Here is a 22,966-nt window from a genome sequence, read left to right on the forward strand (position 1 = left end):
AAACATTTATTCAGTACTTGGATTCATAGGTTACCAGTTACTGTTTGCTTCCTTATAGTATCATTTCTATCGTTTCATGCAGCATTGCTAAAATATTTTCTTTTTCTCTTGGATATGAAAATTTACTGTAGAGGGCGATGGTTCTAAAATTTATGTTAGTTGCATTGCTTTTCGGGATCCAGTCAGTGAGGATATAGCAGAAGCATATCGTATTCCTGCAAATTCCTTTGCTGACAAATGTATCTGTCTTGTTTCTCGCTCACCCAGCTTCCGTGTCCTTCGAAATGCATTGGAGGAACTATTTATACTTTGCTTTTCTCCTGTTGGAAGCAGGTAGGTGTTCCTTGCAATAAAGTTGAAATTATGTGGATTCTATAAATACATGTCACACAAATCATTTTAGTATAAACATATGAAATGAATGGATGTCTGCATGAATCTGTCCCTGTCACATTCTTATCTTTATTTTCACATCTCTTCTTATGGCTAAATAGCGCACAGTTTTGTCTAGTTTGTTTTTTAAGTAATTGAATTGTGCCAGCGTGCACATATGAAGGCAAGAAAAACAAGGGGGTAGAGAAAGCAAATGAAAGGACAGAATATAAAGAAAAGTTGGGGGGGGGGGGGTTGCGTGGGTTCAATGTGGATTATTCATTCTTATACTAGGGGCTACTTGCAGATGCAGTGTGGTCATGGTATGGTCAACTGAAACATGCACCATAATTAGTTCATAACAATTTTAATCAAAATTGAGCCAATTTGATAAGCTAACTAAACTTTAGTAATGATTTAGGGTAAAATCCATTGGTTAACTGAATTGAACCAATTTATAAAAAAAATTATTTTTCCAAATAATTAAGGAAATCATGCAAAATAAGAGAGGTAGGAAAATTAATGTCTAATAGGAAGATGTGGGAAAGGAAGAATAAAGAGATACACTACAGATAGCTGCGGGACCCAGTGTCTCTATTGCTACTTTTTCTTCGTGAAATTCTTTTTTGCCTAATTTTCTTCGAAGAATTCACGCAGGCTAAGGGATATTTAGAATAAACTCTTAGAGAGAAATATGTGCTATGCCACCATTTGCACCATATTGATACACACACACACACACACACACACACACACACACACACATATATATATATTATATAATATAATGTAAGTATGTATCAACTATTATTCCTCTTTAGATTTTCACTTCAGAAAGGATTTGAATGATAGGGAGCTGGAGGAGCTTTCTTCTTTGCTTGTTGTTTGGGAGTTGCAATATTTCTAGTAGGAGGGATATGATGATGGGGATTTTAAATTCTTCAGGTGATTACTCTTGTGAGTCCTCCTTTTGTCAGGGTACCAGACAGTTGCTGACCGAAAATATTTCTTCAGTGGGAGCAAATAAATATGTAAATAATAAAATATAAATATTTTTTATATTTTCTAAAGCAAGTAAAGAAAATGCACACACATTCACTTTTTACAATAGTTAATTATTTGAAATGATTATTACCCCAAAAAGTAAAAAAGAAACACTTCCTAGCATGTCATTACAATTAATTTGCTTATTGTGTTTATTTTACTTAAAGTCATGGGTCTTTCATGTTTGTTGTCTTTAAGAGTTGGGGCAAAGAGTATTTTCAGTGGAAAAACCTCTAAATTTACCAAAAACTATTTATTTTCAAAATTTCAGTGCAGCCCTCACTCAAGCATATATGGGGTCTGTCACTGGTATCAGGTGTAATTTGTTTCTTCCCCTTCATCATTGTATTTGGGAGGCCAAGCTTTTAATACTAAGTGTTTGTTTTGCTGGCGGCCCTTTATAGACTTAGTGCCAAAAATCTGCGGCAGAGTATGAGGTCTTCAAAGCCTTTCTTCTATGATTTATGTTTTTGTACTGTAACAATTCAGACACTGTTTCTTCTCTATTTCTGTTCTGTTTATTTACACGGGATATGTGGAATAGTTTATTTGATTTATATGGTGAGGTTTGGATGTGTCCTAAGACAATAGAAGATCTTTCAGGTATTTCTTTCATAGGAATAGGGAGGAATAAGGATGCTGTTTGTATGCGAAGGTGTGTAATTTTTGCAATTTTGGTGGATTGGGTTGGAAAATAATCCGCACATCTTCGTTGGAAAGAAGGGGATGTGTTTGACAGATGTTCAGGGGAATTGGAAGTCCTTTCTAGGGGTGTGCTGATTTAAGTTTGCTGTATTTTTGTGTGTGTGTGTGTGTATTTGTATGTGTGCGTGTTTTTTCTTTTTTAACGTTTTGTTTTTCTCTGGATTCCCATATTTTGTCAAGGAGATGTCTTCTCCTGATTGTACATCCTTTCTTTATATAACGAATTTCATTTATATATATATATGTATGTATGTATATATGTATAATGCGCACATCTTCCGAAAGAAATAGTCTTCACTTTTCTATAATACAGAATTCAGTATTTGGTATCTCTTTGGGGTTTTAGTGCAGGCTGTTTTAAGGATATTTGTTTTGAGGATGTTAAATGGGATTTGAAGGTTTTATTTGGTTGATTATCTTTTACTTGTCCCCCTCGTTTTACACTCTCTTTCTTCTCCTAATCTCTCTCTCTCTCTCTCTCTATATATATATATATATATATACTAAAAAAAGTATTATGCATGATACATGTTAGAAGTATTTACACTATATTGGTTTTTTGTGGTTATTAGTATGGCCGAAGTGATATTGAATTCATATCCAAAAATATAGAAAAGTTGAACCGAAACTGAACCAAAAACATGGTTGGTCAATGCTTAGTGCATTTGGTTTTATGGTTTGCATTGGTTTTTCGTCTTTTTGCTCTCTCCTAGCTATATGCCTTCTTTAAATGAAGATGTTTTTTTTTTGTTTCCGATTGAAAGACTTTTTGAGTTCATATGCATACATGCATACACACATGGGCACATGTATATATATAATTCTGACTGAAATAATTTGACTAGTAAATAAGGAATTTTCCTATGTTGTTTCTTTTATTGCATTTGTGCTCCACTATGCAATAATTTCAGCAAGCCATTATGGGATGTTATAGCACATATGGTTTCGAATGTACCACTGCCTACTCCTGGTAAGGATCGGGTCCTCTTTGCAATTGAGAGCTGCCTGCTTTCTGTTGAGGCTCCACCAAAGGACGGGCTTCCCCATGCTGATGTATGAGCCTTTAAATTTATTATGTTCAGTTTTCTGTATGCAACTATTTGTTTTGTTTTGGCTATTTCTTTCCTTCTTTTTTTTTCTTTGGATAGTGCGATTTTTTGATTGCCAATGATATTGATCATGTCAGTTTGTATTTATCATTAGCTCCTTTGAATGCAGATATCCTTTCAGCCGTTGGTACAGTGCTTGGATGTTGATAACTTAATTAAACTGTTTACGGCTGTGTTGCTTGAAAGGAGGATATTGCTCCGATCAAATAAGTATTTTCTGACTTCTGAATTTTTTTTTTCTTGTTTGTTAAGTTAATGCTTTTTGATGCAGTTTTGGCTTTGTCAGTGGCAGTGAATTGTTACCTGTCATTCCAATAGGGTGACAATCATATGAATGCATGGCTGATAGCCTGATGCCGATAGTATAAAACGAGAGCAATATAGTTTTTAGTTTTTGGAACAAAAGCTGAAAAATTATTGAAATAAAAAACTAGGATCACAAATAAATATGTAGTTATCATTTGTTTCTTCTCTGTAGTGCGACAAAAATAAAAACAGAAAAAAAATCTACCCAGTTGCTTCTATTTGATTATGGATTATGATAGCTATCATTCAATTCATTCCCATTTAATTGGAGAAACAAATTAGTATCATGAAAATGATTCCAAATAGCCCCTATTTTGATTATGAATTTTTGACCACTTTGAGCTAATCAATTTCTTGTTGGTTTTTATGTTTATTTGGCTCTCAATTGGACAATATAACCTAGTCAAAAATTCTCGTTGTTTAATACTTTTAGTTTCCTCACTTGCAGAAAGCAAGTTGTTCAATTCTTTTTTTTTTGGGATAACAAAGAAATATATTAAGAGAAGTTAAAAAGAATCATGAGCTAAGAGATGTCCAGAAGCACCCAAAAAAAAAAAAGTGATTGATAATAAACAAGAAAGAACAAGAAGCTGATGTTTCTCTCTTTCTCTCTCTCTCTCTCTCTCAAACTCCTTTCTCCCCTTCGTGTGCTCGACATTGTGGAAGCTTCCGTGGTATCTGATGCTGAAATGTTTGATCTAGATTGAAGTTAAATCCTTTATTATGCGATTAGACAAGGTTGGAGGGTTTGCATCCTTGCTTGTGGTTGAGAATAATATCTCGCGTAGCAGGTGGGTTAGGTTTTCCAGAGAGGCTGTACTTTGGTTCATTGATGGCATATCTACTTTCAATCACACACAAAGGAGGTTTCAATCGGTTTGATTGGGTATCATGAAGCTTTGGTTGTTGACTAAATGGAAGAAGGCAGGGAAGTTTTTGGAGTTAGGGTTGGGATGGAAAGGGAAGAAGTTGTCAATCTTTATTCCTTATAGTGTAAAAGGCAAAGCTTGATGAAGCTTCACGAATGCTTTTTGCGAGACTGCAATGGGTTTTCTTGGGGAAACTGGGAGTGTTGGTGTAGATAACTCTTCACGACACAAATTATGGAGTCAAGTGGTGTTGGAAGTAGAAAATTGCAACGATGATGGATGCGGTAGTCAAGCCTATTCCATAAAGCAGAATCTGAAGGTTGGGAAACAAGAGCTTTGCCGCCAGTGTGGAGATGAGTTGCATTCCAATGAACCTAAGGCAACTGCTAATTAGTTGGCTTCGATTGACAGGATTTAGAAGGAAGCTAGGGTTTGCGATGGAGCAAAAATGATCAGAGAGCAGCTAAGGCTGCATTCGGCGAGGAGGCAATGAAGAGATTTGGGCTGGGTTGCATGCTTCTTAAATGGGCTTCTCACAAAAGGCTCTTGGTGATAAGCAGACATATGATTTAGAAATTAAGGCTTCTTGTACAGCTATGTTGGCTTCGAGTAATAGACAAGCCCAAAGTATTACTCGTACTTCTCAGAAGATGAGTATTGGGAAGGAGGAAGTTGTACCCTCTGGTAATGAAGTTATTATTCAACGTCTAGTTAATAGAAACATTATTCAGCCTATAGGTATTAAGAATATGAAGAATAGATTCGGTTCAAGAATGTGGTGATAGATCTGCATCTAGTGAACTTTCTGTTTGTAAGGATGACTTTAGCTTCTCTTTTGTCAAGTTGTGTTGTCTTTGATGATGCTTTGGTTGAGCAACTTTTGCTTGGATCTTCAGTAGGCATTGAATGGCTTGAGGTAGTTGACGTGCAACGTAGGATGCACCTTCATCTAAGCCATAGAATTAACCTTGTAAGAGGCCTTTTAGAATTTAGCCAAGAGTGTGGGACAGGTCCTTCATATTTGTGAAGTAGTCTCCTCTCTTGACCCTGCAATGATTTGATCTATTCTAGATGGATCTTAACAAGCGCCAAGTCATCCATGTTGAAGTGCAACAATATTCTTCTCTAATTTGCCCCCTTCATCCGCTTGGAAGCTTTCTCTAGGTAAACTCTTGCAATCTCTGCATTCTTTGGTGAATATGTATGCTCTTGGATTCTTTGTTCTATAAGACTTGTCCATTGTGTGAGGTAACAATGCTTGTTGGTCTATAACAAGCACAAGTATAGACTTTGCATTTCCAATGCTAGGTAGGTTGGGGATGAAGTCAAGTGAGACACTCTCCCACGGTCTTGTTAGGCTTCAACAACCCTGCAATCTTCTTCCACTCCACCTTGTATTGCTAGCAGGTGAAACATTTCGGTATACTTGTCCATCTGATCACATATGTGTGGCCAGTAGTACATCTGTTTCAATAATGCCAAAGTGCAATGCCGTCTTGGATGGCTTGCCCACATGGTGTCAAGACACTCTATTAGCAATGTCTTCCTTAGATCACCAACTCGAGACACAAACGGCTGATTACCATATGTCATTAGCAATCCATCTTCTAACTAGAAATGGTGCTCTTTTTGCCGTCTTCCACCATCTTCATGAGGTTTTGAACAACTAAATCTTTGACAACGTTTTCCTTAATTGCTCCCGTGTTGTCATGGTAACCTTATTGTCAAATGTGTTACCATTTGTATGGCAGCAAGATTGGCTTTCTTGCCCTTTGCATTTGCGACGTGGTTCCTCAACCCTGCCTTGTGCTTGAATGAGAAATCAAACTACTCTAGGAATTCTTGTCAACATACTGGCTTGGGTGATAACTTAGGCTGTGTAAAGATGTGGGTGGCAACTGAGTTATCTATTTTGACCGCGAATTTTGACACAAATCAATAATGCCACTACACATGAAAACAATGTGTCACTGCTAGCATCTTCTTTTCTTGAGCTATGTACTTTTGCTCTACTTTATTAAGCTTACGACTCTCGTACACAGCAGGATACCCATCTTATAACAAGACTCCACCAAGGGAATAGTCTAATTCATTTGTATTTACCTTAGAGGACTTCATGATGTCCAAAAGAGTAAGTATTCAATCTTGTATCATGGCTTCCTTCAAGTGGTCAAAGGCTCCCTAGCACTCCTCTGTTCAGTTTCACTTATGACCTTTCTTCAATAGTTTTGTCAATAGGGCAGTTCTCCTTGAGTACCCCCGCTTGAAGTTGTGATAATAGTTGGGGATTTCAAGAAAGGAATGCAACTCTTTCACTATTGTTGGGATCTTCCAATCTTGAATAGCTTCGACCTTCTTTATATCCATCTGGATACGATCTTGCTCGATCACATGACCAAGGAATTTGATGTTCTTTTGAGCGAAAGAGCACTTCTCTTTCTTTACATAAAGTTTGTTCTCCTTTAGCTTGTTGAACACCATGCTCTTCATGTTCCTTTAGAATAGAACTTTATGCAACAATGTCATTAAGGTACACCATGACAAACTTGTTGAGGTACTCGGGAAACACATGGTTCATCAATGTACAAAATGTTGTTGGCTTATTCTTCAAAACAAAGCTTGAAGGGCATCACTAAGAATTCATATGCCATGTATTGCATCACGCAAGTGGTCTTCAACTCATCACCATCTACTATTCTCACTTCATAGTAGCATGATTGCAAATCATGTCTGGTGAAGTACTTGGCATTACTAATTAGTTAATCAAACTAGTTAGATATTAGTGGAATCAAGGTTTTAAATTTTGATTTTGACTCAAATTTCAAAGCTCCAAAAGCACAAAAATTTCGACGGAAATTTTGATTTTGAGGTCAATTTTGATTTTGATTTTGAAAAATAATGGAATTCGGTAGTAAAGCATGGAATTCTTTTATGAAGCTTTAGAAATGATTAATAGACATAATAATGTAAATTTTAGGACTAATATATTAAAAGTAAATACATCTATGTTGTGTATGAGGTGGAGAAGTTGTAATCTAATATGTGCATCAAACATATTTGCAAGATAATGTGCATTAAACATATTTAGTGAATAAGTTAATACAAATGAAATTCTTAAATCATTTACATATTGTTTATTATACAGATAATGATATTTTAGACATGAATGATTAAATAAAATGTTGTTGTAGCCTTGTAGGTTTATTTTTCATATAATTTCAAAAGCACTTGTAATAATCTTTTGTTTTGATAAAAATAAATAAATAATTTAAGAGAGAAATTTCATTTCATTCCTAAATCTCTCATTTGAATACTAAGGAAGTTTCATTGCATAGTTCAAATTTCAACAAGTTTAGCTAAAATTTTGAGATTTCGATAAATTTTGGATGATTTGTTCAGATTTCGATGGAAATTATGCAAGACGGAAATTGATTACCATTTCGATTTTGAGGGTCACAAAAACAAGAAATTTCAACAATTTTGTGGAAATTTAAGACCATGAGTGGAATGTGGTACTTGTTGCACATAGTCACCTTGTTGAGCGTGCTGTAGCCCACACACATCTGTATGTCCCATAATGTTTCCTTTGAAACAACACCGATGCTTTGAATGAGGCTTTGGAAGGACGTATATTGCTTGCTTCCAATACTTCATCAAGTTGTTTCCTCAACTCTATTAACTTTGGACGCACCATCCTGTATAACCCTTTAGCAGGAGGCTTCATCCCTAATAAAAAGTCAATCTCATGCTCCACACCCCATTGTAGAGGCAAGTTGTTAGGTAGCTTATCTGGCCTTACAACTTCGTGTTCATTCAACACAGCTTGGATGGTAGTAGGCACCTTCTCTTGGCCTACCTCTTCATTCACCTCCAACATGGAAAGATATATCTATTTACCCCTCTTCAAAGCCTTTTTGAGCTACATTGCGTATGGGAAGTTTTCATCATCCCCTTTCTTGGAATCGACTTGCACCATGCAAAGGTGGTCTCTATTAGACAAAGGGAACTAGCAAATAACATCGGTACTGCTTTAGTCTCCTTAAGAATTCCATTACAAGTATCACTTGGAAATTATTCATTGGCACGACTATGAAATTCGAATGTTTCACTCACTAGCCAAGCTTCATAGTCACTTGCTTGGCTACACTCCAGAGTAGGCTAAGCTGCAGAGTTAATTGTTATCATGCGTCTTGAGCCCTTGTCTAAGTTCAAGTTGAGTCTCTGCGCTTCCGCCTGTGAGACAAAATTATGGTAGCCCCAGTATCCACCATAGCACGGGTGCTATTGTCATTGGTCTGGAGATCCGCAAACATTAACCCCTTAGGTGACTTTAGGTTCTTTTGCCTGCCTGTCCAACATGTTGAGTAACTGCATTGCACCCATCCTTAGGGTTTCCCTCTCATCCTCATTACCCTTTTGTGCCCCTTCCGCAATGGAAGCTTGCAAGGCATTGAGTGATGACTTGTAAGGGCGATTAGCAACGTTGTGAGGGTCTTGACGTAAGAAGCATGTTTTCCAATCCTTACCATTGGATGTGTTGATAGACGAGACGACAAAACTTCTTTTGAAATTGATGCTTTGGTGTCAGCTCTCCCAGTTTTGGGTTTGCCCTTCTTGAAAGACTATCCATTGTTTTTTTCTATGTCACTCTCTTTCGGATTGTGGAACTCTCTCTAGCATTATTAGTCGAGCATTCCACAACATCTTGTGTGGTAGGAAACTATTGAATTCTTTGTTGATGAAGTTCTGCCCTTGCCTATGGTTTTACCCACTTACTTTCTATCTTTATTTCCTATTCCTGCTGCTGTGGCTAACCATATTGAGAAGCTTCAAAGGAATTTTTTATGGGGTGGCATTGGTGATGAACCAAAATTCCATTTGGTTAAATGGGATACTGTTTTCTCTCCCATTTCTTCGGGTGGTTTGGGGATAAGGAAGGTAAGACAGTTTAATGAGGCTTTGCTTGGGAAGTGGTTATGGAGATTTGAGATGGAGAAGGCTGCTCTTTGGAGGCAAGTGATGGAGGTGAAATACGGCTGTGATGGGGTGGTTGGTATACTAGGCCTGTTAATGGTCCACATGGTGTTGGCTTGTGGAAAAATATTAGTTGGGGATGGCCTTCTTTTTCTTCCACGTTCTATATGATATTGGAAATGGGTCTAAGGTGAAATTATGGCAAGACCATTGGTGTGGTGAGACGTCTCTTGCAGTCAGCGATCCTGATTTGTATAGATTTTGCCGAGATAAACAAGCTAGTGTGGCTGAGCTTAAGACGTTTGATAATGGAGTCTTGTTTTGGGATGTAGGTTTCTTTAGGGGTATGCATCTTCGGGAATTAGAGGCCTTGACTGGTTTATGGATACCATATATGGTGCATCGGTGAAGGGGTACGGTGAGGATAAGATGTGCTGGAAATCTGATAGAGAGAAGGGCTTTTTGGTTAAAGGTTATTATGGTGTTTTAATGGGCTCCAATGATTGTGGCTTTCCTTGGAAAAGTATTTGGAAACAGAAAATTCCATCTAGAGTAGCTTTTTTCGCTTGGACTGCTGCTTTAGGGAAATGCTTAACGATTGACAATTTACGAAAAAGAAAGGTTTGGATATTGGATTGGTGCTACATGTGCAAGTGTAATAATGAGACGGTTGATCATATTTTTATTCATTGTCCGGTTGCAATTGTGGGTTATGGTGTTTGGTTTGTTTGGAGTGAGCTGGGTTATGCCGCAATCTGTAGTGGGACTTCTCGTATGTTGGCAAGGCAGATTTGGTCGTTATCGAAATGGGTTTATTTGGTTGATAGTTCCTCATTGTTTATTGTGGTGTCTTTGGAGGGAGCAAAATAGTAGGTGTTTTGAAGATAAGGAAAGATCCATTTTGGACTTGAAGCTATTTTTCTTTACAACTTTATGGATTGGTTGGCTGCTTTGTGAAACCAATCATTTTCTTCTGTTTTTGATTTACTAGATTCTTGTAATTTCTGTTTTTGATTTGTTTACCCCATGCACACTCCTTGAGTACTAGGTGTTCATTTTTTATATCAATAAACTTATTACTCATAAAAAAAATAGAACTACTTGTTTCTTTGACATGTTCTGGATATCCAACATCAAAGTAGAGAATTTTTGCACATACTCATTAATCATAGTGTTCTTAAGGTCTTGTAGTTTGCATCAAGCATTGTGCTCAACATTCTCAAGAAAGAATTGAGCCTTGAGCTCTCTCTTCAAATTTGCGCAACAATCAATTACATACCACCCATTTTGAATTTCATCATACATGGTATGCCACCACAGCTTAGCGTCACCACTTATGTACATTGTAGCCACGTATATTTTCATCTCCTCTAAGTCCCCGTTGCACAAAAGTATTGTTCCATGTCAAATAAGAAGTTCTCCAACTCCTTAGAATTATGAGTCCCTCCATTCGTTTGGGTTTTGGCACTTTTGTTCTTCCATACTTTATCCCCATAAGGTTGGAATTTCTTATAGTACAAACCGTTAAGTTCATTTGGCATTAAGGTCCCCCGATTGGATCTATTAAGCTTCTACTATAGCATGGAAGTCCTTTGACATTTCCACAATGGTACCCTGTTTATGCTTTTGCCATCCCTCCATTGCATCAATAGGGTTAGCAATTTTGGCCATCTCTATGGCCACATTGTTGGTTGTCTCAATGTGTGCCTCTAATGTCTTAATTCTCTTGGTATTGGTTGGCATGGTCTTTTATTGATGCTTAACACAATCCCACAATACAAAGGCAACTCAATTCATGAAGCAATTAACCAAGCTCTAATACCAACTGTCATGGCCAAACACTTCACACCTTGTGAAGGGCCATGTGGTACCTGCTAAAGCACTCATTCTTAACTAGTGAGCCAAAGTATACTGCTGTTCACCACAAGAATACATTCAAAATCGAATGCAAAGTAGAAGCAGTAAACAATCATGTAAGCAAACAAGACAGGGGGCCACCTGCAACATAATGCCTTGAACAAGTTTGGCTCGTGACATTGGGCCAAACACTAAGGATCAATGGCAGATGGTGAATGGCCAGGCATCATGATCTACGTCATGCACAATGATCACAAAACAGATCCCTTCTTGCCGTGACAACCTTGTTCGATGATGAATCATTCCCTTGTACACCCTCACTTGACCTCACCTTTACTAGAATTATTTGCCATTGATTGAGATTCCTTAAACAACAAATGAAATTAGTGCAGAAAAGCTTGCCAGTCATCTCTTTTATCCCCACCAGGAAAAAAATTGAAATTTTTTTATCCTTCCATTCCAAACCTAACTCCAAAAGCTTCCCCGTTTTTGTTGAATGAATAGATAGCCAATGCTTGACGCTTCAAATTCTAATGCTTTGTTAACCCCTTCCTATCTTCCAAAAATCAACAACCGCCTAGAAACCATTTAATTAATGACCAAGACATCCTAACGAATCTATTTCAATTAGGATAGGATTAAGCTCATGTACAAGCAAAATCTCACCTTTCCCATCTTTATCCAGTCTCAAATCGAAGGTTTACCCTTCTAGATTGATCTTTTTCAGTTCTTGTCCTTTATGGTCTAGAATTGTCATAGCAATAGGGCTGATGCTACAATGAGTGTAGCGACACGGTCTTGCTATTGCTTTCCTGCATATTTGCAAAACATGAAGTCCATTCATCCTATAATCCTTCTAAAACATGACCCTTCTTCTCCCAATTGACAAGTCATTTCCAACTCATGGAGCTGCTAATCTTCAGTCCATAGACCCAACCTATTTAGACCATACTGAAGTATTGGGTATAATGGAAGACCTAATCCCAATGATAGGTGTCTCCCTTTATTTATAATGGATATCAAATACATATCAATGACTTTGATACCATTACTAACATACACTAGCACATATTAACAATGCTAAATGACCAAAATAACCATTAATACTGTCCCTCAAGCTGGAGCATATATATCATATGCTTCTAGCTTGTTACAAATGAATTTAACACGAGCATCCCTCAAGGATTTAGTGAATAAATCAGCAAGCTACAATTCAGATTTTTCATAAATGGTTGTCATGAGCTTCTGCACAAGTTTCTCCCAAACAAAGCAACAACCATGGTCTTAAATTTTTTATTTCAACTAAAAATTCGAAGCTCCATGACATTCTTTTATGAAACTTCAGAAATGGTTAATAGACATAATCATGTAAGTTTTGGGAGTAATATATTACATATTAAATACATCTATGTTGTGTACAAGGAGAGGCCGGCCCTTGGATCAATGGTAAGGTTGCTCCCTTGTGACTAGTTGGTCTTAGGTTTGAGTCCAAGGAAATAAACTCTTTGCATACAAATTAGGAGTAAGTCTATGTACATTGCATCGAGCCTTCCCCTACCCTCGCAAAGTGACGAGCCTTGTGGCCCAGGGATGCCCTTTTTGTGTATGAGGTGCAATAGTTGTAATATTATGTGTATTAAACATATTAGGCTATTATATAGAAATTCATTAAATAATTAAATATTATTTATTATACAAATAAAGATAATTTATATATCAATGGTTAAATGAAATGTTGTTGAAATTTTAGTTTTTTAAGTAATTTCAAAATCCCTTGTAATAATATTTTGTTTCAATAAAAGAAGATAAATTAAGAGAGAAATTCACTTTGCATCTACATCTCATGTTTGAATTCTAAGGAAATTTCATTCTATAGTTAAAGTTTCGACAGTTTTTGCTGAAATTTCAAGATTTTGATAAATTTCGAATGATTCGTTGAAATTTCAATGGAAATTATGCAAGACCGGCAGCCATTTCGATTTCAAGGGATGCAAAGTGAAAATTTCAACAAAAAATTCTATAATTTTGTAGAAATTTAAGACCATGGTGGCAATTAACTTCAATGTGTTTTGTCCGCATATATGGAAGATTGGGTTGGAGATGATGCAAATAGAAACTTGATTATCACACATCAACTCCATGGACTGAGAATGTGTAAAATTAATTCTTTTAACATGTTCTTCAACCAAACAAGTTTAAATGTAGCGTGGGCCTTATACTCTGACTCAACACTTGAATTAGGCACCACAATTTGTTTCTTTCTCTTCTAGGAAACCAAATTACCACCAACAAAGATACAATATAAGTTATGGATATTTTGTATATCCATGAATATAAGTGTGACCTCTATCTTGGCATGAGAGACCTCTCCATGTACGTGGTGTTTGTATTTGAGGTATCGCAAGATGCAAATTACTACATTATAGTGACCTATTCTTGGATAAAAATCAAGAAAATGGCTCACAACAGTTGTTGCAAAAGATATATTTGGTTGAGTGACCATGAGATAATTCAACATTTCAACAAGTCTCCACTACTATCCTAGGTCAGGCAACAAATGATCCATCATGGGTGTATCAACAGGTTTAGGTCTTAAGAACTCAGCCTCATCTGAAAAGTGAAGAACATGCTTCCTATGTGACAAATGGTTTCGTATGAGATTTGGATACTTCTATGTCCAAGAAGTGCTTCAGTGGTCCCAAAACTTTAGTCTAAATCTAAGTCTGAAAATGCTTTAGGCCTAGGATACCTTGATCATCATCACCAATAATCCCAATATCAACCACATCCAATATAAGAAGAATCCTACCAGATGCACTATGAAGATAAAATATTAAGTGATCCACAGCACACCTTAGAGGGAATTCCCAAGAAGGACTTAGAAGTTCAAGATCTTTTGGATAAAATGGATTTTAAGTTGAGTGATATTGGAGGAAATAAAGTTTGCTTCGATGGTGGCAACATTCGTAAATTGAAGGGTCAAAGGGAATTGGCGAATTTGAAGAGCTTGGTAAATTATGATGGAAGGGTATGAAAATGGGTTTCCTTGGTTAATTTTGTCATTTCATGTTGTGATTTTTTTTTTTTGTTTTTTCTGTTTTTTTAATGGACTTCTTGTTATCGCACATGCTACCTTTTTTTCCCCTATCTATTATACTTTCTTTTATTATATAAAGAAAGAACTATTCCAACTAACCCTATCATAAGCTTTTTCAAAGTCCAATTTAAAATAATCCACCTCTTGTGTATTAAGTTACCTCATGGGCTGGAATTATTGCTCCCTCTAATGTTTTCACACTGTTTATCTTAATCATAAATTGAAATCTCTTTTTTTTTGGGCAGGTACTCAATTCTAACTCTTGTATCAGAGGCCATTTGCCATTTGATTTATCCATTTCGATGGCAGGTAAGGTTTATTCTTTATTTTTCAATTAGCGCAGTACTCTTTTATCAGGCTAGAATAAAATTCTCTGCTTCTTGTATTTAATATATGCAGCACGTGTTCTCTGTGCTATGGCCACATCATCATTTATGCTGCAGATTTAAATTGTATTTAACTTGTTCTTAGATCCTAGATGTGCCTAGGCAGTACTGATGCCTTTTAAAAATTCTTTAATGGTCTCTTATCTGATCTTTTTTATGTTTTTTCTGCTGAAGCATGTCTACATTCCATTGCTATTTTTCAGTGGAGTAGACTATATTGATGCTCCTACGCCATATATGATGGGTCTCCATTCAGATGTTGATACGTCAAATCTTGTAATGGATGGTGTAAGTTGTTTGATTGTTCTATATTTTTAGTTTGTTTGTTTTAATTGCTACTGTTGGATGGCTATATTTTCTACTTTGTGCTTTATATTTTGTATTTTATCAGTAGTTACTACGGGGATGGCAATATTTCATATTATTATTCCAGAAGCGCAACTAGCTTGCTTTTGCAGAAAAAACATTAAAACTTACTTCCCAATACTTTCTGCCAGTGTGGCACAAGCATACCTGCATAGGTCTATGCTGTTTAGTCTTCCTTTAGATGACTAGTTGACTTCTGTTTCAGATCATTGATACTTGGTAGACAACCACTTTACTTAAAATCTTAAGCTGTTAGGTTGTGAGACAAAAATGTATATCAAGCTTTAACACCCCCCTGCATGTGCAGCCTGACAGCATGTGGAGAGATACAAATGATAAACAACACTCATTACAGGGAATGAATAAGTTTTAATTTTTAAACACCACACAATAAATGTGGTCAACAAGATTAGAACCCAGGACCTCTTGCCATGTGAGAATATCATTTTACCTAAAAGCTTAAGCTGTTAGTTTATAGGCCCACAATGTAAATCAAACTTTAACAATGCTCATTAACTTGAAATGCTTGCACATTTGAGTAAATATATGTTTGGTTCACAGAATGCATATTTCTAGAAATGGAATAATCATAATATAAGGATTCTGTAGCTTCCAAAGGAAGATGTATTGTCACCGCAAAAGAAATCCAGTGACAAAATTCTTTTTACTCCACAACATGGAATAGATAAGGAATAACTCATTAACTATTTCCAAAGTCCACCATGGGACTGTCTATTCATGTCCTATAACAGGTTGGATGGAATTGTACAAGCTTTCACACGGGTGGTTTTTTTTTGTTTTTAATAATATCCCTACTTATTATTTTTTTTATTTTTATAGCAAAAGAAATTTATTAAGAAAGAGAGAAGAGAGAAATTCCTACTTTACTTTAATTACAATTTCATTGTATTCCATTCTATTCCTTGGAATAGATATTCTGCAAATGAAATGAAACCGGAATAGATGACAATGATAATTCATAATATGAATTGCTACCATGATTCAGTAAAGTAAAAAAATACATCTGCAGTGAACAGTTTTCTGTGTATTTGATATTTAACTGAACAAAATGAATGAAGATCTAGATGTCATGCTCGGCATATATTTTTTGTTATATAGGTACAACTTTTTGCAAAAAATGCTTGATTAGACATGTGGATGTTTTTTCAATGGGGTAATGGAATACCTTGGGACTAACAGGACATTATTTAACCAAACTATATGAACACTATATGGATGTTAATTGAACAGGTTATATTTACTGTTGGACTAATAGGACTAATACTGTGGAAATAGAATCTTAGCTTTACCACCATAAAAAATAAAAAAAATGAAATGAGTAAAGGGGTAACAATTCTAAGGCATACAAGAATGGGCACAAAAAGAGGGCCTGCACGTCTGCTGAATAGCACACATTGCAGTTGATAAATATGACTAATAGCATGATTGTAGGTTTCGAACCCTTTGATATCAATCATAATATCTTCTTTTTTTTTTCTCTCTGCCCCTCTCCTTTGAAAATGGATCTGGTAGGATGAGGAAAGGAAAATACAAGCTAAGAGTGATTAGGGACCAGAACTTATGGAGATGAAATGAAGAGCCAGGGGAAAAAAGAAAAAAAAGGAATCATGCCTGGATGATGCTCGGCCTGAAAGCCTTTTAAAAAGATGCAAAGGAGCAGCCCAGAATGCGATGGTGTCATATAGTCTTGTCTAAATGAATCTGCCGTGGAAGTTCCTCTTTTGGTTAGGGAAGAACCCTTGCCACTCATTGATAAATAGAAGTGTTTTAAGCCCATGATTAACCTTCTAGTCTTCTATTTTGTGCTGCACAGATTATGAATGAGATGCATTGTTGTGCAGCATATTTTGTGTGCATACAATTGCTTCTATCTCACTATTTTTTAACAATCTGAAAAAAACATAATCGTGTTTCGGCTAGGAATTTTTCTTTCCAACTGTTCATGATGGCCATTGTTTTAAAATTTTCAAAACACCTTATTATATGACCTCACTTTTGTCTTCTTTATTTTTTTTTTTCACTTCTTTAGCTCTTTTCATTTAAGGTTTTATGTTGAAGATCTAGGGGAAAATTTTCAAGGTGCAATTTATACACTTGTGCATGCTTGTGCGATGTCTCAAAATTGTATCATTGTTTATGCTCTTAAAATATGATTGATGAAAACTGTATATTCTTTCTCCTTTTTCTTTCTTGCAGGTGGTTGTGGTTGATCTTGAGTATAACTGTATCACCTCGTCAGAAGAAATACCTCCCATACCAGAGCCAGAATTAGGTTCTTTACGTACTGAAATAATGAAGTTATTGTATCCCAATGTTGTTGGGATAGACCAGATGAAGGTTAATCTTGCTAATTCAAGTGATCAATATCCAAGAGGCAGCAGCAGGCCATGGGGAGAGGATCATGACCTTCAACTTAGGTGATACTTTTCTAGGGACAATTACTTTTCATAACAACAACAACAACAAAACCAAGCCTTAGTCTCACTAGGTGGGATTGGCTATATGAATCCTTTTCCGCCAATTTATGCGATCATTGACCATTTCTTTTGATAGATTCAAGGTTATTAAATCCTTACTCACTATCTCCTCCCAAGTTATTTTAGGTCTACCCCTACCCCTTCTACTATTCCCCACAGTAATTAAGTCACTCTTCTTCACAGGTGCACTATGTGGCCTACGTTGCAAGTGTCCATACCATCTGAATCGTTCCTCCCTTATCTTATCTTTTATAGTAGTTACACTTAACTTACCACGAATATGTTCATTCCTTAATTTATTTTTCAATGTTATACCACTCATAATTGCATAAATTAAAATCAGAGTGTTATTCTTGCTGTATTCTATCATTACAATAATTTCTTACATTATATGATTGATGCTGCTATAACATATTAAGGTCTTTATTTTTAATTCAAATTATTGCAAAAAACTTTTTTTTTTGAGAGAATTCAACATGTAACATCTTTTTCCTCCTCTTTTTGAATCTGTTCATCTTTGCAGGTTGATATTCCTGAAGTTTTTTGCATCAATTTTAGGTGGCTACCGCAATTTTATTGTAAGAAATTTCATCATATTCCCCAATATGTAGCTTTGGTGGTAAATTTTTTTTACCAATCCCTTTGATTTTGTTGACAAGTCATTTATGTCAGGAAAATTCTGCTGCTCAAGCCTTCAATAATCAAGCCTTTCTAAAGAAGCGTGCTCGGTCCACCAATCAACCACCAGAACCCATGGTAGTATCATGTTAATCAACTATTCTTTTTTATTCTCTCACTGACTTGTAAGTTGTCATTTTGGTTAAATTTGGTGGCTACTTGTGTCATTGATCAATATTTTTAACTTTTTTTTCCCATTTTTTTTAACTTTTAAATTTTTAAATTTTAATTTCCTGTGACTATAAGATCGCATTTGGAACTTGGAATACATTTGAGAGGGAAAGTGTGGAAGATAAATCATATAGCAAATCAATAACAGAAGTTTCATTTCACACATCATTAAATTTGTTTCTTCTTAATTTTTGATTTTATTACAAATTTGTTCACTTTTAACGTAAAGGGAAAATGCTATAGAAAATGAATTTCCTTCTCATTTTCCTGTCCTTGAACAAAAACGTTTGATCTAAATGGAGCCTAAGTGATTGCAAGCAATAGTTACACTTACACCTGGACAAGTGTTCCTTTTCTTAATCCAGAATATCTTTTTTCAGTTCTTTTGCCATTTTCTTTGTTTCTTTCTTTCTTTATTTAATAGTTTGTTGTGGTATCCTTAGATTTTAACCATCTGCTTTTGTTTTTTGTTTTTTGTGTTTTGTTTTAAATAAACAGATAGCGCAGTTTTTAGACTCTCATGGTTTCCTGGATTATCTTGAGAGAGGCATAGGGTCTGATGAAAATAATAAAAATCTTGTTGACAAGTTGCAAGATGCTCTTGGAAGAGGACAAAATCCTATGTCAATTTTTCCCTCATCATTGCAGGAGCTTGAGATTATAACTATATCTGACCCTGGTGTCGGGATATCAGGTATTTGCTACTGTTTATGTGAGAATTCTCAGTTTTATCTTTTTAATTTTTTAATATACAAACCTTTTGGAACATATTCAGTTGAATGTGTTATTTCTTTGGCTTTCATTTTTCTATGGTCCTTCAGGTTCAGGTGCCAAATACACTTATGACAGGTTTCCCTCAGACATTAGAACCGAAGAACAAGAAGAGAAGAGGAGGCAGATTCTTGTAGCTGCAAGTGGAGCTCTGGAGTATTCTGGAAAGCATACTCCTGGGTATATATTTTGTGTTATATATTTAGCACATGTGAACGCATAGTTCTAGGTACAATGCCACAAACACATGCACACACACATACATTATTGTGTGAGAAATATTCATGCCATTGTATATATATTGTGCATGTCTCTGAGATGGAGAAAGTTTTTTTAATTGGTTGTCTAAAGCTGTAGGATGATTACTATTGTACTCACAAATGATACTGCAGATTGGTTGCTGTGTTTATCATTAAGCTGCCCTATACATACATATATGCAAACATAAAAACATGTCTATATATATATTATATAATTTTGTCCTCTTTCTCTGGTTAGTTCACCTTCTGTGCTAGTGGGCAAAGACTCGAAAGCAGAAACTCTCAGCCCAATGGAGAGAGCTGTAAGTTCTTAAACTGTCATGATGATGCTCTTGCAGTTTTGTGTTGATTTAAGCTTTGGCGACGTAATCGAAGTACTTATGATTTACAGGCAGAACGAGAGCGTATGGTGTTGGACATAAAAGTGAAATTGCAGGTGAGGCATTTCTTGAACTATTTTTGTGAATTTTTTGGGTAGTTTTATAACTATACATGTTCAATGTGCATCTATAATAATCTTGGAGCTTTTGCATCGCATAATTGTTCATTTAAGTTGATGTATTCCATTGAAAATTGATAGTTCACTAAATTTATTTGTTCCATTGAAAATTTATTGTTATGGTAAGTCTAAAATGGCATGGTTCATGAAAGAAAGTTATTGCTTTACTTGTCAAGTTTTCATGTATGTCTAAGCTGAGAATATAAATTGATGTTGGGATAAACCTACTTTAACAAGTTTAATGACTGCTGATGTGCTATAGTATATAATTATATGATGAACCAACACAAAGTAGATACCTTACTAGTAAGAATAATAAGGGATGAGGATGATCAATGAGGTTTAGGATGATCAATTATTTGGGTGGTAGGGCCTCAAGCTGGTCGCCTCCAAAAGATATTGTTGTGGTTTTGAGGACAACGAAAAAAATTAACAGGAAAGAGGAAATTTGCTGAAGTTATGCATTGATCAGTGACGGTTTAGAAACTGTTAAATTGTGGCAGTGAGCTATTGATTATAGCATATTGTTTTATTTGTACGGAGGTCTTTTTTCCATAAGGGTATATTTTAATAATATGGGTATCAGACATGAAGAGCCGCAGCCTTAAGGACTCCTGCGCATGCTACTGTGTGCTGCTGTCACCACTGCTAGCCACCGGCCTCTTCAACACTGATGCGAGGCCTCTCCAGCACCCCCTCTCTCTCTCTCTCACAATCTCTGTCTCTCACTGCGAGGAACCACCGCCATTGATCTCCTCTTGCCACACCATCGGCGCTGGCAGCTCTATCGCCGCTGGCATGAGAGCTGCCAGCACCTTCAAGATCTGCACTGTCGTGTCAACCATCAAAGCCTCACCGCCATCATAGTGCCTCCATTGTCTTGATTTGCTGCTTGCAGCGAGTACCACAATCATCTTCTTTCTCCAGGGCACGAAGTCAAAGTTGCAGAGACCCCTGCGCTAGTTGCATACATGGATGGTAAGAAGGATGGCTCTCCCTCAAGCAATGGACTCTCACTCATTCTCCTCGTTTTCTTGATTGAGACCTTGGCGTTGTTAGGTATTGATGATGGTGATTCGTTCTGTCCAGATTGAAGGAAATCCTTCCAAATGAGATTAGATAAAGTAGGGAAGGTTGGGGCTTTGTTCATTTTAGAGAAGAATCGACAACGGAATTGATGGGTTTGATTTTCTTCAATTGCAGTGAAATGGTTCTCCCAGGGGTTCTCTTCTCTTGCTGGAAGTTTGTAGGGGTTTTCGTAGCTTTTGGGTGGGTTTTTTGTTGATTATTGGATGTGATTCATGTGAAAAGGTCAGGGAAATTCATGGAAGTAGGGCATGGATGGAGCGGTAAAAGATATTCTATCTTTGTCCCCAAAGGATCTGAAAGCATGGGGTGGTCTCAGTTTGGGGAAGAGTTCAATGCTTTGGTAGTTCTCGTGTTTCAGGCAGTGATGGAGTTGATAGTAACAAGAATATGAGAAACAATTCTGGAGTCAGATAGTATCAGGAAAATCTGAAGCTAATGGTGTCTGATTGATTTCTAAGGTTGTTACTCATCTTCATCATTTGATTCTCAAGGATGGAGTTCGATCAATCCGTAAGGATGTGACAGGGGTGTGTGTGTTTGTTGTGAGGGGAAGATGCAAGAGGAGACCTTGTCAACAACTCTGCACGATCAATTGACGCTGTTAAGGGAGAAGGTTTTGGCAGAGAAGGCTAGATCAGAGGGTGCTAGGGTTTCTTGTAGGTGGGCTGGCCCTGAGTCTTTGTCAATTAATATAGATACGGGCTGGATGTTTGAGAGTGATAAAGGCCTTTTAAATTTACTGATGGGCCTGTTGGTTAAGGAGGCACAAGAGCAGAATTTTGATTCTATATTGGGCCAGTTTAGAGAAGGGAATTTTGAGCAGGGTAAATTGCAGTTGGGCCAATCCAATGGGCAGGCCCAAATGCTTAGTTAGGTGTCTAGACAAAAAAGGGCCCTCTTCTGAAAATGCGCAAGGCTCCTGGAACTAATATCTCTTCTGAACAGAAGAAAGATGTAGGCGGTTCAGGGCTTCGATTGTCTTCAAACAAGATCAATGGTGGTTGAGAGGAGAGAAGCAGGTGCTCTAAAAACAAAAAAGCTATGGAAGTGGAATCAGATAGATGGGTAGCTAGAAACTCTGCTAATTTGGTAGAGAGTAATGCATCTCCTTTTCTGGAGAAGAATGATAGTAGATGTGGTTCCAGGATTGAGTTTGGGGATCTTCTAAGAATTTTGCTTCTTGTGAAGTTGAAATTCAGCACTTTATTGTTGGTTCAGAATGGAATTCAGATGATAAAGGGATCAAGTCAGATCATTTGAAGAGTTGAAAGGTTTATGCTCGCCATAAGAGTGTGGAATTGGGTTTTTAAAGGAGAAAGTATTTTGAAGATAATCAGGATTCCTCTGGTGACAAAATATTTAAAACAAAAAAAAATTCTTTGGAGAGATTCTAAAGGTGTTTTAAGTATAGTGGAGGAGCCAATTATCGAGAGGGTTTGGGGGGGGGGGGGGTCTATCTGATGATGATAGCGTGGGTATTAGTGATTTTGAATGTGACAAGGGTTTATTTTTGGATCATATTTGGGAGAAGGCGAACAGCAAGGATTTTCTTCCAACTTCTCTTTTTGATTGTCTTGGGGATTTAACTTACTTGTTGCCACCTCCTCTAGAAGGTTTAGATGGAATGAATGTTTTTGAGGATGATGTTTCTATAAAAGAGCCAATGGTAAAAGATGGAATTCTACCCCCTCCAGTTCAAGTATCTACTGATAAAGACATTCAAACTCAGAATTTGCTGGATAGGTTGAACCTCATGTCAGCTGATCATGGAGGAAATGAAGTTGGGCACTTACGCTTGATGGGGGTAAATCTAAGGCGAAGAAGGGTCAGATGGAATTTTCAAATTTGATGTGTTCGATAACCTATACTGGGAAGGGGTTAAAGAGGGCTTTTTTGGATGATTTCAGCCTCCTGT

The 22,966-nt window shown here is 36.6% G+C and overlaps 1 protein-coding gene across 2 annotated transcripts in view; it reads left to right on the forward strand.

The window, feature by feature from the left end:
- LOC131146373 (DENN domain and WD repeat-containing protein SCD1) overlaps positions 1-22,966 on the forward strand; it is a 119,955-nt gene that overhangs the window by 29,332 nt on the left and 67,657 nt on the right. For both annotated transcript variants that reach the window (XM_058095960.1, XM_058095959.1), the window contains exons 3-14: positions 132-333; positions 3,033-3,174; positions 3,340-3,440; positions 14,579-14,642; positions 14,894-15,007; positions 17,303-17,523; positions 18,107-18,161; positions 18,256-18,339; positions 18,931-19,126; positions 19,254-19,383; positions 19,702-19,765; positions 19,855-19,899. In XM_058095960.1, coding sequence (XP_057951943.1) covers positions 132-333; positions 3,033-3,174; positions 3,340-3,440; positions 14,579-14,642; positions 14,894-15,007; positions 17,303-17,523; positions 18,107-18,161; positions 18,256-18,339; positions 18,931-19,126; positions 19,254-19,383; positions 19,702-19,765; positions 19,855-19,899 — 1,418 coding nt within the window. The remainder of the gene's footprint in view (positions 1-131; positions 334-3,032; positions 3,175-3,339; positions 3,441-14,578; positions 14,643-14,893; positions 15,008-17,302; positions 17,524-18,106; positions 18,162-18,255; positions 18,340-18,930; positions 19,127-19,253; positions 19,384-19,701; positions 19,766-19,854; positions 19,900-22,966) is intronic.

The sequence above is a fragment of the Malania oleifera genome, chromosome 13 (genome assembly GCF_029873635.1).
Source record: "Malania oleifera isolate guangnan ecotype guangnan chromosome 13, ASM2987363v1, whole genome shotgun sequence".
In the NCBI taxonomy this organism is placed as follows: Eukaryota; Viridiplantae; Streptophyta; class Magnoliopsida; order Santalales; family Ximeniaceae; genus Malania; species Malania oleifera.